At 55.7% G+C, this 17,093-nt stretch overlaps 1 protein-coding gene across 1 annotated transcript in view; it reads right to left on the bottom strand.

The window, feature by feature from the left end:
* The window catches only part of MINDY4 (MINDY lysine 48 deubiquitinase 4), a 123,241-nt gene that overhangs the window by 5,778 nt on the left and 100,370 nt on the right, over positions 1 to 17,093 (bottom strand). Inside the window, exons 14-15 of the mRNA XM_006146240.1 lie at positions 7,115 to 7,178; positions 3,475 to 3,636 (exon numbers count right to left, since the gene is read on the bottom strand). Coding sequence (XP_006146302.1) covers positions 3,475 to 3,636; positions 7,115 to 7,178 — 226 coding nt within the window. The remainder of the gene's footprint in view (positions 1 to 3,474; positions 3,637 to 7,114; positions 7,179 to 17,093) is intronic.

Raw genomic sequence — 17,093 nt, 5'->3', positions numbered from 1 at the left:
GCAGGGCTGTCCTGGTGTCCAGAGCAGGGATGCAGGTGGCTTGGGCCAGGTTGAAAGTGGACAGATTTGAGAAACAACCTAGGGTGGGAGCTACATGGCCTCCTGATGGAATCATGTGCTTCCGGCTCAAGTAACCATGGGAATTACTGAGCTGGGGAGGAAGGGAAGAGGAAGGAGCCTTCAGAAACCGCCCTGTCATGCTTTTGTCCTTTGCATCCCTTCATGAAGATAGCTATGACCATGGCCCGCAGGTCATGAGAGAAGCCCTGCAGTTCAACTCCGCGTCCTACCCCATCCTTTCCTGGCTCGTCAGTGCCCCACGACCACCACAGCTCCCAACCCCGGTCTATGACGCAATTCAACCTTCAATGGTGAGCCTCACTCTGGGCCAGCTCTGGGAGGACAAGACCAGCTCGGCGAGGGAGCCGAAGGAGTCCTGTGGGCCACAGCTAGGCTGGGGCAGGAGGCTGGTTACTTCCGGCAGGCGGTGCATTTCTCTGGCTCAGAGTTTCCTGTCTCCTCCCAGCACACTTTAAGTGTAGGTCCTCTGAGAAGCTCAAGTTATAGGTAGGACCTCCCGTTCTCCCACCTTTCACATGCCCGGTGAGGACCCCATAACCCCAGCTCCCAGCCAGAGGCTGCTGCAGTGAGAAGCACGGAGATAGGCTGTGAGCAAGAGGCAGGCCTGGTTCCACTTCCTGTGTGAAAGAAAGCCTCGGCCTTCAAAGAGCAGGGTTACTGCGGACGCCTCAGCCCAGGCTGCTCCAAATGCCGGAGCTTCCCTCTGGCCCTGTCTGTACTACCTGGTGGAAGACACAGGCCAAGACAGAGCAGGGCCCCTGGCTCTGAGTCCAGGTCTGGGCTTGAGCACTCCCCACCCCCAGACTGCTTCTATGACCAACATGGTGAATGGCGTAGGGCCCGGGGACTAGGAGACAGAGGGACAGCAGGTGGTGTTGAGGGAGGGGGAAACACTCAGCACTGCCAGGCCCTGCCTAAGCCTTCAGGGGAAGGCAAGACTGAGGCCTAGCCCTCAGTGGATGCACAGGAGGAGAGAGGGCCAGGGCTCCTTCCTTAGCAATCTTGCAAGGCAGCATCCTCTTACTACAGGGAGACAATGCTCCCTGACCTCAGCCAAGCATGAAACAGCAAAGGGGGGCTGTGTGATCCAAGGAGGAGGGGATCATTGCAGGGCTGGATTTCCTCACCGTTTAATTCCAAGGAAGGGTGACCCCGGGCTGGTTTTTCCATTAATTGCCCTCCACAGACCAGAGGAAAGTAGTTTACATTTTCACCAACGCCCCTGACAGAAGAATGAAACCAGGGCTCAGGGTAGGCCTGGGGATTCCATAAGGCCGGCCAAGGTTATCTCTTACGGCCTGTGGGATTTCAGGTTAAATACTTTCAGAGCCCACCCAGAGCCCTCGTACTTCTCACGGGCCACGTGGCCACATTCCTGGGCTCCCGCCTGACACCAGCACAAGCAGAAGGAGCACTCTCCTTGTCTCCCTAAATCTTTGGAACCCACAAGTCTGTTTCCTGTGCTCCGGGGAGAAGTGGGGGGACCCAGAAGGGGGCCACACTACATGGTCACGGGACAACAAGGGATCGCACACCCAAAGATGTGGCCATACTCCCTTGAGACACCAGTTTCTGCGTAATCAACCGCAAAACAACGGGCTCCCTGAAGAGATGAGAAGTGAGGCTCAGAGAAGGTCCATGTGAGGCTTAGAGAAGGTCCCGTGCTCCCCAGCCAGCCCTCCTCAGTCCCTGCCCATACTGCCCAGGGTACAGTCCTTCCTGCCCTAAGCAGCTCCCCTGGGGTGTGGCCCCTTCCAAGACCTATAACGAGAAGGGCCGCCTACCAGCAAAAAAGGGCAAGTGAGGCCTACTACACATCGAATTGTGTTCGCTAAAAAGATAGGTCGAAAATCCTAGACCCTAGAACTGCAGAACATGATCTTATTTGGATGTAGGGCTGTTGCAGATGTAATTAGTTAAGATGAAGTTGTCCTGGAGTATGGTAGGCCCTTAAGCCAATCTGACTGAGATTCTTGTAAGAAAAGATGTGGGCCAGGAGGTGCTATGGTGGTTAAGGGGGCTAGATCCCACACAGCTGACTCATGGTTCAAGTTCCAGACCTGGCGGCTTGAAAATCACGCCAGGTATGGGAGCCAGCAGTTAGTGTAATGGCTATGTCACTGGACTCCCACGTAGTTGACCGCGGTTCGTGTCCCGGACCCGGTGGCTTAAAACTCACGCCGGGCACGTGTGCGTGCGTGCCCAAGATCCCGAGAGAAGAATGGAGGAGAAGGGATTGTGGCGTGACCATCCCCCCTGGGGGGTGATTTCTCGCTTTCTGTCTCTCTGTCTCTCTCTGTCTGTCTGGCGAGCGCACGCGCCCTACAGTGAAAATCTCTCCAAAAAAAATAAAAGAAAATCACGCCAGGTGCATGTGCATGCATGCTCAAAATCCTGAGAGGAAAATGGACGAGGAGGGGTTGCATCACGATCATCCCCTCTGGGGGGTGTTTCTCACTCCCCCACCCCCTCCCTCTCTGATTCTACAATGAGCACATGCTCCCTATAGCAAAAAAAAAAGAAGGAGGGCAGCAGGTGGTATAGTGGTTAAGGGCCTAGACTTCCACATGGCCAATTGCAGTTCGAGTCCTGGACCCAGTGACCTGAAACTCACGTTGGGCATGTGTGCATGCACACCCAAGATCCCTAGAGGAGAATGGAGGAGAAAGGATTGCAGCATGGCCATTCTCCCTGGAGGGGGTGATTTCTCACTGTCTCTCTCTTTCTGTTTGGCAAGCACGTGTGCCCTATAGCAAAAAATCTCTCTTTAAAGAAAAAAAGAAAGAAAGAAAAAGAAAAGACACACAGGAGAAGGTGGTCACGTGATACAGAGGCAGAGATCAGAGCGATGGACCTGTAAGCCAAGGAGTGCCACGAACTGCTGGAAAACACCAAGAGCTCATGGAGACAAGGGAGGCTTCCCCCTGTGGGTATCACAGGGACCATGGCCTTGTGAACACCTCGATCCTGGACTTCCCAGCCTCCAGAGCCGTGAGACAACATGCTGCTGTTGTTCTCAGCCACCCAGTGTGTGGTACTCCACTGCGGTGGCCCTCGAAATCTAATCCAAGGCCAAGACTTCGATTCGTTGTCCTTGGAGAAGCCCCTTCCCCCACACACATGCGCACATGCCACTCTGACCCACCTTTACACTGTAAATCCCTAAAACTCTTCTAACAACCATCTTCCCCAAAACACAGTATCAGGTGGCTGTGTATCTGAAATGTTTGATGGCGGGGAAGCTGTACTTCTTCCCAAACCCTCTGTCGTTCAGACTGGACTGGAATTCCAACTGGCTCTGGGCACTGGAGTCCAACTCTCCTCTCCCCTGACTTCGCTTCTCCTTGCTGGTCCCAGAGCCAGGCCCCTTGGTCTCCATGAGTGTCCTGGTACCTGGCAGACATCATAGTGCTCAAAGAGAGATAAGAAGCCGATGTCGCTGCGGGCAGCGATGCCTCTGAGAAGCGTGATGTTCCCGTTCCCGGAATCCAGCTCCACCACGTCATTGAAAACATTGGACACGGCCTTCCCGGTCAGGAGCAGATTGACAAGTTCCTGCAGATGAGAGAACGGGAAAGGCTTGTCAAGTCTCTGAATCGGCTCCTGAAAGGCTGGAGAGGAGATTGGGAGCTAGAAGAAAAGGGTGGAGAAGGAAGGAAACCAGAGGGAGAAGCCAAATCGGGGGAGGCAGTGACTCCAATTTTCCCACAGGCTCAGAGGGGAGAGAGACCAGCTGTCTCGGCACGGCTCTAATCCCCGGCACGCAGCCACCTTACTCCACAAGCGTCCACTGGGCACTGACTGCACCCAGGACGCCGTCCTTGGCCCTGGGCCCCCGGGGGACCTGGGGGTGGGGGTATAACACGGCTCCTAATGTGGGGTCCTTGAGCCTGCACAACTGAAGCACAGCCAGGAAGAGGCAGGACTGTAAAAACGTGTTCACCAAAGCACTCCAGGGACCAGGTAGACATGACACCACACGGCCGAGTCAGAGCAGCTTTGTGGAGAGGTGACATTTGGGTGGATCTTGAAGGAGAGTGTTTTTTTTGGTGTGGCTTGGTTTTTAATCTTTTTTATTTTGAAATAAATTTTTTTAGAGATTTTTGCCTTAGGGTGCATGCACTCATTGGAGAGAAAGAGACGGAGACAGAGAGGGAAAAGGAGAAATAACCCCCCAAAGGAGGTAGCCATGCTGCAAGCCCTTCTCCTCCTCCCTGGATCTTGGGCATACGTATACACGTGCCCAGCGTGAGTTTCAAGACACCAGGTCTGGGACTCTAACTGCGATTGGCCGTGTGAGAGTCCAGCGACGTAACTGCTACACCATCTGCTGGCCCCTATTTTGAAATAATTTTAGACTCAGAAGAAGCTGCAAACATAGTACAGAATTCCTGCATGCTCTTCACCTAGCCTCCCCAACGATAGCATCTCATGTAACCAAAGCAGATCACCACAGCCAGGAAACGGCTGACCAGGGTGCACTCGCAAGTCGCAGGCCTTTCTTGGTCTTTTTCCATCCAGGATGGGAGGAGGTCTAATGGCAGGGGAGGGAGAGCAGAGGAAGAGACTTTCATGGGGCCAGAAGAACAGGAGCAGAGAGGTGGAGGCAGGGAGCCCAAGTCTGGAGTCCAGGTCTACCTCTGCCTTCACTTTGCATGGCACTAGGTGTTTGGTAGCCCTGTGACTCATGTCGCACAGCCAGAAAGCCACCCAGCAGGCTGACCCTGGGCACCAGAGACAGAGACAGGAAGACGCCTGCATCGGGCAGACCATCATAGCTGGTCATCCCCCCTCCTTGCGCAGGGGGTCCAGGGGCCCAACCTCCTGTTAGGAATGGAGAAACTGGCTCACAGACGAGGAAGGTCCTGCCCAAGCCATGCAGCCATCAGTGCCCCGTCCAGTGATTCCCTCCTCTCTCCAATTGCTGCAGCTTGCCTGGACACATATTCGGGATGAAGGGAGGCCTCTAAGTGCCTGCTGCCCCAGTGACGTAGGATGGCGTGAGCCCAGGTCCTGGCAGGCAGGGCCCTCTGTCCTACTCGCCTCCCACCTGGGCTGGTGCTGCCTGGGAGACGAGTAAGCAGCCATCTCCCACCACACATGGGAAGGGCCAGAACAGCCTTTTCCCCAGAGGGACCTCTGGAGGGCAGAGTTGATAGAAGTGTTTTCCCTTGAACTGTGCAAATGACGTCCAAGATTAATAAATCTGTCCGTCAACACCAACACCCCTGCCCCAGAGACAGTAAAAGAGGCTTCCTCTGATGGCCACAGAAGGGCCCATTAGAGGGAGGGACTGAAGGAGCTGCATTGTGTCCTTACAGAGGAAATGAGAAAAGAATTTGGAGGAAACGTCTGCTCTCAGATACTGTACCTCAGGGGCAGTGGCTATTAAGAAAGGCATAGACATTTCAGGTGGATTCAAGTTTCCCATCTGGTTTTTAAGGGGAAAAAGGACCCTTGCTCCCCATTCTGTGGTATGTCCAAAACCTTTCTCCTAGCAGGAAACCTCTTGGAATGGTAGAGAAGGGGATGATCTCTCCGATCCCTAGAAACCACACAGTGGTGGGCTAGCCAATGGTGTGGTGGTTAAGGTGACCGGGTTCTATATGGCCAAATGAGTGGTTCAAGTCCCAGACTCAGTGGCTTAGAAAATATGCTGGGCACGTGTGCATGCGTACCCAAAATCCTGAGAGGAGAATGGAGGAGAAGGGATTGTGGCATGGCCAAACCCCCTAGGGGATGCTTTCTCACTTTCTCTCTCTCCGTCTCTCTCCAGTGAGTACATGTGCCCTGTGGCAAATGAAAAAAAAAAAACAAAACAAACACACCCAGTGGTAAAGCTTAGCAGTCAACCACTCAGTCCCTTACTATGCCAAGTGTGATTTATGGATCGACCCCATAGCCCTCTGGGGAGCCTATCAGAAATTCAGATGCTCAGGCCCCAACCCAGCCCCACTGAATAGGAGTCTGCTCTTCAACACTGGCAGGAAGGTTTGTGTGCGTGCATGTTTAGAAGCAGGCCTAATGCAATGGCCTCCTGTGCAAGTGAGGACACTGCAGCTCAGGAGGGAAGAAGAGTACGTTCGCTCATTCTGAGTGAAACAGAGGACCAGGCTGGAAAGCCAGTCCCAGACTTCGCTTTGGCATCCTCTGCCTGACTACCTGGCCCTGGGCAGCATCCTCCTCCACCTTCCAAAAAGGAAGCTCCCACAGGACAGCCAGGTGCCCAGAGCAAGGGTGGGACCACCACAGAGCAGCCAGAAGAACAAGCTCTGTCAAGGCCTTCTCTGGGCAGGTGGGCAGCAGCCAACCTCACAGTCCCTTCCTAGGTGCCCTGGACAAGCCACAGGCCCCCAGCTTGCCCCTACCTGGTAGGTTTCCAGAGCTAGGCACAGGCAGGCCAGGACCCCCAGGATGACTGGGTCCTCAGTCATGCCCAGCAGACGGGACAGCTCTGCCCGGCCTGTCCATGCCGCACATGTGGGCACCCAATGTGCTGAGGGTCAGACTTCGCGATGGCCACTCTGGGTGGCCTTGCGGGTGTGGGACTCAGCTCCAGTCCCGAGGCTCCCCAGGATCTTGAACAGGTGCCTTCCCTGGTATCACCAGACTGACTGCGAGAATCCATAACAAGCCGCTGTGCTCAGGGTCTCCCCTGCCCCCACGAGGCCCCTGGAGGGCTGCTTTGTGACGACACAGAGAGAAAGCTGTTATAAGACAATGCCGTGTGCAAACATAAAGAGTGTCATAGTTGTCATCTCCCCTCCTGCACCTGGGGGTGCTGGCCCGAGGGCTCTGCTCCCTGCATCCTAGCCCCAGGCCGTGTGACACCCAGGGCTGTGTTCCACTCCCTGTGTCTGCTGCAGCCCTGAGCAGCTCACAGCAAGCCCTCTGGAAACAGAAGCTAAACTGACTGCTTGTTCTAGTTCCCAGGACTGAAAAGCTGCTTAGAGAGTGGAGAGGCGAGGAAAGAGGGAGGAACAGAGGAAGGGGAAGACCCCCTGGCAGCCCCTGGGTCCCCAGTGCCCCTCACCTGTGTGCAGTAACCGTGTGCTCCAATCAGGTGGTTGGTGGGCACATCGAAGTCCTGGCGGACACTGGAAAATACAAGCAGAAAGTATTAGCACTCTGGTCGGTGCCAGGCTGCCTGGGTAAACCTGCTGCTGACCAAGAGGTCCCTTGGGGTTGCAGGCTGAGGCCCACAGTCCCAGAGTCAGTGGGAACCCGAGCGTTCTGTACTCCATGCCATTGCAGGGAAGGCTCCCACCCAGAGAGATCGGGGCTACACCCCAGGCCCCCCTGAGTCAAGCTCAATATGCTTTCTGGCCTCCCCAGGCCTCCGTCCACACCAAAGAGTGGTGAGTGAAGTAGGAAGCCATGGAAGGCTGCTGGGATTTGAATCCGGTGCCCAGAATTCACACCCTAGCTGTCTCAAGCAGGGAGGGAAGTGGGGACGCCCATGTCGTCTCTGGGCCTCGGTCTGACAGTGCGTTACATGGAAGGGAGACCCCGTCACCTCCCTGAGCTCTGACACAGCGGCTGGCACGCCGAGCTCAGCTCTTGCACAAGCAGGGCACACGTGCCACTCCCTAGAATCCTGTGAGAAAGCCGAGGCTTGGAGAAGGGGCTGACCTACCCAGGAGTGTGACGGGGCTGGAGGGAACCCCGGGGCGGCCAGTCTCTGAGGCCTGTGCTCCCCTCCCCCTGGCTCCACTGTGGCTCCACCCACAGAATGGAGTCCCTGGAAAGGCTCAAGGTGACAAGCCTCTATGCTGAAACCTATTCCTCAAACCAAAAGAAGCAGATTTCTCTTTTTTAAAATTAATTTATTTATATTTTTATTTGACCAGAGAGGGACAGAGTGAGAGAGAGAGAGAGAGAGAAAGGGAGAAAGCAAGCTGCCAGGTCCAATTACTGAGCCACAGTTGGCCATGTGGGAGTTCAGCTCCCTTAACCACCACACCACCTGCCGGCCCCGAGAAGCAGATTTCTAAGGCTGAGCAGTGCTGGAGACCAGAATAGTTCAGGGTATTTCGGTCACAGGGCCCTGCCACAGGTGAGGGGTGAGTCAACGACACCAGGAGGGCCTCAAACCCTCTTCCCACCTGTTACCACAGAAAGTATACCACAGGGACTTGCTCCTCCAGTCGTGGCAGTGCCCAGAGTCCACTGTCCTTCCCGGAGAGTAACCAGTAACGGAGCCACTGCCGCTGCCCGTCACGGTGGTTGGCAGTCTCGATCCCCCAGGCTCCGGGAAGTGGAAATTACTATTTGTGGTTTACAGACGTGGAAAGACGTTCAGAAAGTGGACACCAGGGTGGTGATGTGAAGCCCGAGTCCTGTCTCCTCCCTGGCTGCGCAGGGCCCTGGGGGGCATGCAGCCTGCCCAGCACTGCACCAAGGCCTGGCCCCTCCTTCATCTTCACCCCAAGGACAGCGCTGAGAGGAGCCCAGGAGCGGGAAGGGCTTAGCCGTCAGAATGATCGTTCTTCCTTTTAGTGGGAGGTAGGAGAGAGCTGGTCTCGACTTAGGCTTCAAATCTAAGGTCGGCCACAAGCCCGCGAACCTGTAAAGCACACACGCCAGCCCCTGCATCCTTCCCAGACAGGTTTACAAACTCAAGCTCCCTGATTCTTGCGGGAAAAATGCTTTCCTGCGGCTTTTATGAATAATAACTGTGGTCAAGCGGGGAAGGCTATGGTCCACCTGAGAGGCTGGGCTGGGGCTGCACTGCAGAGCGCACTAAGGCTGGGGGATCTCTGGGCAGGGCCTGCGAGACTCGCCCACCAGCCCCAGCCCCCGCCAGGCCTGGGAAGGAGCCAGCTGGGGTGACTCACGGTTGAGCACAGCGCTCGGCTGGCGCTAGCTCAGGCAGAAGAATTGATGGAAACGCTCTCCGCTGCAAATACAAGCATCTTCTGAAGAGAAGAAAATAACCTCAAAGGAGTCCTGGGTGGACCGATAAGCATCGCTGGCCCCCAGCCACCCCGAAGCTCTCAGAAGCAGTCCGATCTTCATAAGCTCGCAGTCTCGTGTTCACCCAGCGGGCTTGAGAGCCTGCGTCAGCTGCGAGCAGAGGGGCCCGCCGAGAGGACAATGGGAGGAAATGGTAATTGCATCTTTAGGTGCAAACATGATGGGAAATTCAGAAGTACGCTTGGAGCTTAAAAGGGAGGAACATCTGCATTTCAAGTTAGGGCACTCGGGAGACGCCAAGGAGCGGCTTATGGCTTAAGAGATTTACAACTTTGGCAAATCTAGATGCCCGGACCTCCCTCTCGGGGAATTCCCTGGAGAGCGGAGCGTGAGCGTGAGCGCGAGCAGTCCTTGAGAGGAACACCAGGCTCTGTTCTGCCCGAGAGAAAGCTGTCCACACCGCAGGCACAAGGCACAAGGTCCAGCTCCAGCCTGCTGTGCAGCTTCAAATCCCCTCCCTCTGGGCCTCAGTCTCCCCTTCTGTAACACCGGAGGCTTGTGCAAGATGAGAGCTGGGATGAGCTGAATCGTATTTCCCCAAACTCACATGCGAAGTTCTAACCCTAATTCCCCCAGATGTGTGTTTGGAGTGAGAGCTTCCGAGGGGCGATTAAGTTAAAATGAGGCCATGTGGGCACACCCTAATGCAGTTGGACAGTATCCCCATAAAAAGAGAAAATTCAGACACACAAAGGGACCCCAGGAATGCATGCACAGAGGAAAGAGCGTGTGTGGACTCAGTGAGATGGCGCCAGCTGCAACACCCCGGAAAGACGCCTCAGACAGAATCAGCCCATGGGCACCTTGACCTTGAACTTCCAGCCTCCAGAAGGGTGAGAAATAACTTCCTGCTGTTCAAGCTGCCCTGTCTGGGTGCTCTGTCATGGTGACCCTAGGAAACGAACACAAGAAGCTTCCAACATCTTTTTAGATTCAGAGCCCTCTTCTGATGAAATCTTCCATGCAGAAGCCCATTATACAACACGTATGGCAGAGGTGCTCTGGCTGAGGGTGGAATGAAGCCTGTCCCATCCTCCTCCCTCTCCACCAGCCCCGGTGGCCTCTTGAAGGAAGTCCTGGGTCACCAGGACATGCAGCATGGAACTGACTTAACCATTCATTCAAATGAGCAGGTTGTCCCCTTATGGTCCTCCTAGGGATGGGACAGTCCTGGGTGCTAGGAGAGTCTTGCACAGGGTGAGAAGCTAGGCACCACGCCAGATGGTAGTAGCTGAGAGGGCCAGAAAAATGTGCCCCTGGAAGCAGTCCTTCCCTTGGGGGTCCCTGTGGGGAGTAGAGTGCACCTGCATTTCAGAGCCCAAGAAGAGCAGAGTGAGGGAAGCCTGCCTGGATCTGACCATGGGATGGAAATGCCCAAGGTAGGGCCTGGCCTCAGCTGGCCTACCGCCAAGCCCCTCAGTAGATAGGGACCAAGGAGGCAGAATCCTGGACCAAGGGTCGGGGCTGATGGCCCCGCCTTGGGATGTGTGGGTGACCCTGTGACAGAGGAGGGGAATAGAGAGCTCTGGCCAGGATGCCAGCAAGGACAGATCCTCCCATCTCTGTCCGCCATCAGGAGTCCCTGAGACCTACACCAAGAACTAGGACAAAGGGGACGCCAGGGCTGGGTGAGCTCTTGCGCTCAGCGCTGTATAGATGGAAGGTGAAGGCCCGGAGGGTGACACAGATCAGCCCAGATCCAGGCTCAAAGCAAGGTGAGACCCCTACAGCCCCTCTCTGCCACCTGCCCTGTCACACGTCTCAGAGGGGACAGGTCCTGCCAGTGAGCAGGCTGGCATTTGAGCCTCTAGTCTGCGTGGTCTCGAGCACTTTCCAACAGCTCTTTCTCTCAGAAGCCTTGGGAGGCCAGGGGCGAGACCAACTTTTCCGTTTACTAATGGGGAAACTAACGGCTGAGGAGACAGGGCTACGGCTTCACAGTCACACACAGAGTCAGCAGGGTCGGGACCGCGTCTCCGTCACCAACATCACTCAGAGACTGCTGCAGCCTGCAGAACGGGACAGTCAGTCTGGCAGCCAGGAGCGGAAGCCCCAGCCCGGCCCACCACCTCTGGCCTGGGTAGAGCTTGTCCCATCACCTGAAAGTCTCCACCAGGTTCACTAAAGGTAAACCGAGACATTGAGCACAGAAGTTTCCAAACCAGAAGAAAAGCAAGCGCACATGGCTTGGAGACATGGCAGTGTCGGTCTGCAGTCCCGCCTGCTACCGGAAGCCACCGTCACGAGGCAGGTCAGCGGCTGCTTGGCCTCTGATGGCTGAGTGGCCTCGGGCAGGTCCCGATCTCTCTCAACCTGTGTGAGGACCAGAGCACGGACGCTCTGGGGATCTCCTGGGATGTGAACAAGCGTGCCTGTCCATGACTAGGTATTTAAAACATCGAACCTAAAATTGGTAATTAACCTGGCAGGGCATGAGCACCACCCTCCTCCACGGGACTGCAAGGGCACTGGGCCCTGAAGGAGCCACGTCCCCCTGAGTGGCTCCTGCTGGTCCCGCCCAGATAATGCAGCCTCCACTGAACTCCCTCCACCCCCTTATAGCGACCTCCAGCGGTGACAGCTTTTGAGTGGGACTTCTACTACCTTTTAAGGACAACAACACAATTGAAAAGGGCAGCCGTGGGACAACGAAGAGCGGCTGGGCCCCAGAGTTAGGAGCCCTGCATTCAAAGCCAAGCACTGGCACTTGCCAGCTAGCCCCCATCTCGGCCTCAGTCTCCCCACGTGCAATATGGGCATGCTGATGTCTGCTGCTACTTCAGACGGCTGTGAGAACTCCATGACATGAACTATATAAAGCACTTGGCATTCAGCAAATGTCACTTCCTTTTTCCTACTATAACAACAATAATAACAGAAAACAAAAACACAATGACCTGCAGCCTTAACCATCCGTTTCACAGCCAAGAACTCAGAATAAACCAAGACCTCCAAGCGGTCCAACGCAGCCGTGAATATCTGAGAAGAACTTGGATAGAGCGGATATCGGCCGTTTTCCCAGGAAGGCCAAGAGGGAGTGACCGATGAGTCAGAACCAGTGGGTGTCAAGCCCCCTCTGCCACCTGCGCGGTGACCTTCAGCAAATTGCTTTCCTTCTCTGAACCTTGGATGTATCACCCCCTGAGACGGATAACAATAATCACTCGAAAAGGTTATTGAAATGAGGGATGAAGCCATAAAAGGGTATTGCAAATTGCAGCGGGCTCCACCAGCCAACGGGGCCAGTGCTGTTCCCATTCTCCAGACAACGGGAGGAAGAGGCTGGGCTGGGGCCGAGGAGGAAGGGCAGGTGCCGGGAGGCTCTGCAGGATGGAGCAGGAGGGATCTGCCTGGAGAAAGGAGAAAGCAGAGGAGCCCAGGATCCTCAGCAGCTCCCTGATGCCATTTGCCGTTCATAAGCTGCCTGCTGCCTTCCCACCCCCTCCTTTCCCTGCCCCACATCCCAGCACCATCCCTCCAGCCCCTCCCCACCACACCTTGTGCAAGGACTCCCACAGAGCCCCGGTGCCTTTGCCTATGCTGCTCCTGCTGCCTGCCAGCCCTCAGAGCCCCGCTAAGTGTCATCTCCCCCAAAGAAATGCTTCCCTAGCCCAGGTACAGAAAGGAGCCGTCTCTCTTCTCCTCGGTCCTCCCCTTCCCCAGGGCACCCACCAACTGCTCTCCCTGTGTCTGCTTTGCCCCTGCAGGCAGCAAGGACTTTGACTATTAAGCTGTGTCCATCTGGGCCTCCAGACGGATATGGCAGAACCGGCCTGAAGACCCTGCAGGTGCTCTGCAGATGGGCCTCCTAGTGAAAGGCGCTTCCCCACGCTGATGCAGATGAGGAGGAGTGAGGAAGGAACTGAGTCCAGGAGGCCTGCAGAGGCAGAGGGTGAAGGTGAGCAGCTCACCCACACAGCTGGGGCTGGCGTGGCACAGAAGACTTTTCCAGAGCTAATTACTCTGCCTCCTCTGAGGCTGGTCCCCTTATCTGGGCCCCTAAGCTCTCCACACAATAAGGAGGTACAACCTGTGCATGAGGGGGATGGCGGGGCACAGGGCAGACCCACAGGAAACCCGGCTCCACCACTAACCCCAGTGTGGCCTGGACCTGGGCCTCCTTCTCTGTGCGGAAGGGAGGCCGTCAGGTCAGGCTCAGTGTCCCTGGGCAGAACTACTGACCTCACAGCTCCCCAGCTGTGTCCTACCACAGTGGCAGCCTGGGCTGCGGGCATGGGAGGTCGGCCTGCCTTGGATCAGACCCCGCCAGCAGCCAGAGCCGGCGAGCGGAGCAGGCGGTCAGCACCCAGTTTGGTACATCTCTCTGTGAGGTCTCGTTTTCACCGTCTTCCCATCACAGACACAACTGAGCGGCATGGTTACCTCCTCCTCCAGCCCAAGGAAGTGAATGCAAGCGCAGGTCTTAGACTGGGAGCTGGAGGACCGGGCGAGGCTGTCTGCTGTGCCATCTGCACTCACTCTGTTAAATGCAGTAACAGCCCAGGCCTGTGGGCTTATCCCTTGGAGTGCCACAAGACCACAAGGCCCCGAGGTGGGCAGCAAGGCCCCCCTCTCTCTCTCCCATCCATCTCTGGCTGAGGCTGAGCCCCCAGACTCTGCCTTTCTCAGAGGGCCAGGGGTCTCATGGGGCCCCAGAGAAAGGTAGGCATCTACAGGACACAGCCAGGTTCCCAGTGACGGGGCCTAGGGCCGAGGAGCAGGAGAGTCCCAAGGAAAGGACCAGAGAAAGAAGTCTGTGGAAGAGAGTGGGCTCTGGGTGGACAGGTGGCATTCCAGTGACAGCCTGTCTCCTCTCCAGACATGGATGTTGGTCACAACCATAGCACCATCTCTGCCCAGACCGCATCGGTGTTCCAGCGGGGTGGAGGTAACTGGGGACATTCTCCTCCTGTTTCCCAGCTGTAGTCATAGGATCTCAGCACACCAGGGCGGGAAGGCCCTGACCATCCCATTCAGCCTCTTGCGTTACATGGGGAACGCCAGGTGTTAGGCCACATAGGCAGTGGTCGTCTGTGCATCCATGTGGGGAGGGAAGCCCAGGCGTCGGGACCCCTGGTCTAGGCAGCTCTATTGGCATCTCATCATTCTGGGCTAGAAGGAGTTAGGCCGAAGGAGACGCACATCTTATGGGTTCCCCTCCCATTCAGGACGACATATTTGGAAACGCCAAGAACCTGGAATTCCTCTGTGTGTTTGTTTTAGCTTTTGCCATAGGGCATGTGGTCTCACCAGAGAGTGAAAGTGAGAAATTACACCCCCGCCCCCAGGGAGATGTCTACACTGCAATCCCTTCTCTCCTGATTTTGAGCATGTACGCACATGTACCCAGTGTGATTTTCAAGCCACTGGGTCCAGGACTTGACCCATGAAGTTGGCCAGGTAGGATCTAGCACCTTAACCTCTACCGCCTGCTGTCCCCGAACCTGGGATTCCAATGGAAACAGTCCCCTGCTTATGTCCTTAAGCCACCTGGCCCCAGTGTCCCTTGGATGGCCCCTGATGGGAGCCTCTGCCTACACTTGCCAGAGCAGAAGGCCTCATCATCGCTTCTCTGTTTTTTTGGAGAGGAGAGTGGGGGGTCTCAAGCAGGGCTCCGAAGCACCCAGTCCCAAATCACATCTGCTCTCCTGCGCTATGATACGCTCCACACTTCCGTTTGCCGCCTGGCCCTTCCCTCTCCTCGCCTGTGTGGTGGGCCTCTGTGAACTGAGTGCTTCTGGGGACACTCAGTGTTCGCATGCCCATGATGGGCACAGCGAGGCCTGGCCACCCATCAGGAATGGAGGCCTGGCATGTGACAGGCTGAGGAGCTGCTGGAGAAAGGGCTCCCTCTCTCCTGGACTTGCCGGAGCTCCCATGGGGAGGGCCCAGCTGGGGTTTCAGCTGAGGCAGGGGACGAAGAGTGGAGACGCAAGGGGAACAGCAAGTCCCAAAGACAGTGCCTGAGTTCCTGGATCCAGCTGCTCCTAAAATCCACCCTTAGCTTTTGATAAGAATCAATTAGTAGCTGTGTTTTCTGCTTATGCTGGCTGGAAATTGAGCTTCTGTCACTTGCCTTTCCAGTCAACACTCATGGTTGGCTTTCATTCCAGGGCTATTTTCACAAAGAAAGAGACTTTTGTTTTTAATCTTCTGGAGAGAGTTACAGGGAGCAAAAGTCACCACTAGCGTCATCCCCTCACCCTCAGCACCTGGCTTGTTCTGTTCCAAACTTACATCCGTGTAGGACAAACTGCCACCTCTTTTGGGCTTTCAAGATTGCCTTTGGGCAGCTAATGTGGCTGTTGTAATAAATGACAGGAAGCTACTGCATGCACAAGCTGTCTCCCTGGCCTCCCCCATCACAGCCCATGCCACCCAGCACACATACCTAGCGTGCCAGGCTAGTGCCACAGCAAGGGACCAGAGCACCCCATACACTTCTGCCGCCCAGCTCTGCTCAGAACTGGCCCTGACACGTGACTCCAGGGCCCTGTGCATCCCTGGGGCTTAGGCGAGCTCCCAGGGGAAAGTTCTGGCCATGTGGTTTGGAAAGCCGTGGAGCTACAAGAGCGTGAAATCCGGCATGAGATTTACTGTAAGCAACTTGAGATCTTAGAAAAGAAAAATAAACGGCTTGAAATCAAGTGGAAAAAAATAAAGTCTTTGCAAGGGTTTGCACACAGCCTGGGGTAAACAAACCTCAAAGGCCTGTTTCTCCACTGTTCTTGGAGCCCCTGCGAGGGAAGTGCCGACAGCGGTCGGGCTGTGCATGGCTGGGCTGAGTGCGGCTGGGTTTGCATCTCCAAGCTGGCTCTGTTCTGTGCTAGGAACGACCCGTGCCCGTTGACTTGGGTGCAAGGGCAGCCTTGGGGCCTCAGGAGACAGTCTCCAGTGCCCAGGCATGAGTTGGAAGGCCTCTGCCAAGCAGGGAACACCACCATGTCCCCTCTCACTCACACACACGTGCACGCATACCCTCACATACACACACAACACAAACAAGTCCTCTCATGCACAATGTCAAACACAACCACCAACACCAACGTCATCCCGCACCTGGCCACACAGCTCACACCCTCTCCAAGAAGCCAAAACTCCACCCAACAAGGCATTTTTGTGAAGGACTGTGTTTTCCCAGCCTACCACTCTGCTTCTCCCTAGAATTTGATCCCAGAGACTCTGTTATCTCTGTGGCTACCCGGACGTTTTCAACCACCCAGACCCTGTAACTGCATCAGAGGATGCTTCCGCAAAGCTGAGTCTGAACCCCTACAGCAGGAAGGCCCTCAGCGGTTGGCTGATCCTGCAGTTTTAAGCGGTGTTTGCAAGACTGGGGCTTTAATCCAAAGAGGGGTCTTGGGAGTCCTGTTGAGAAGCAGGGGAGAGATAGGCAGGGGTCCCGCCTTCACCTCCACTGTTCCAGTCAGTCATTCTTCTGCCTCTGCTTTATGCAGGGAGCTTTGGAATAAAATTAGATTTTGTTTTACTATAAAAGAATTTAAAAGGCACTAGCCCAACCCCCTCCCATTAGAGATTAAGCACCTAAAGCACACAGTGTGGGATGCCAAGCGACTTGGGGACCCAGGAGTGCTAAAGCCACATTGAAGCCAACAAGTACATGTTCTCGCTGGACTCAGCACCCCACTGGCTTTCCTGGATAGGCCAGGCGGGGCCTGAGATGGGTGGTGTTTGCACCTCCATGCCCAAATATCTGTAAGGAAAGGCCTTTGCCTTGGCCTGCCCTGCAGCAGCAGGCAGGAGGTGGGCTCCTCCAGTCCCAGCATGCCTGTGGGTGCCTAGTGCATCTGGCAAGCTTCCGGCAGAGCCTGGCATCCCCCCAGGGAGCTGAGGAGAGCACGCGGGAGTGCATGGTGACTGGCAGGTGTGAGGGGAGGCCATTTCAGGAGCTCCCCTTCCAAAGCTGAGCGAGCACCTTCACAGGAACCATCGCCAATGCCAGGATCGTGAATGTGTTACCCGAAGTCACTTCGTGACTCTCACCAGATCTGGGCAACACCAGGACTACCTGCCAC

This window comes from Tupaia chinensis, unplaced genomic scaffold (assembly GCF_000334495.1).
Source record: "Tupaia chinensis unplaced genomic scaffold, TupChi_1.0 Scaffold000170_1, whole genome shotgun sequence".
In the NCBI taxonomy this organism is placed as follows: domain Eukaryota; kingdom Metazoa; phylum Chordata; class Mammalia; order Scandentia; family Tupaiidae; genus Tupaia; species Tupaia belangeri.
This window is presented reverse-complemented; position numbering and strand designations above follow the sequence as displayed.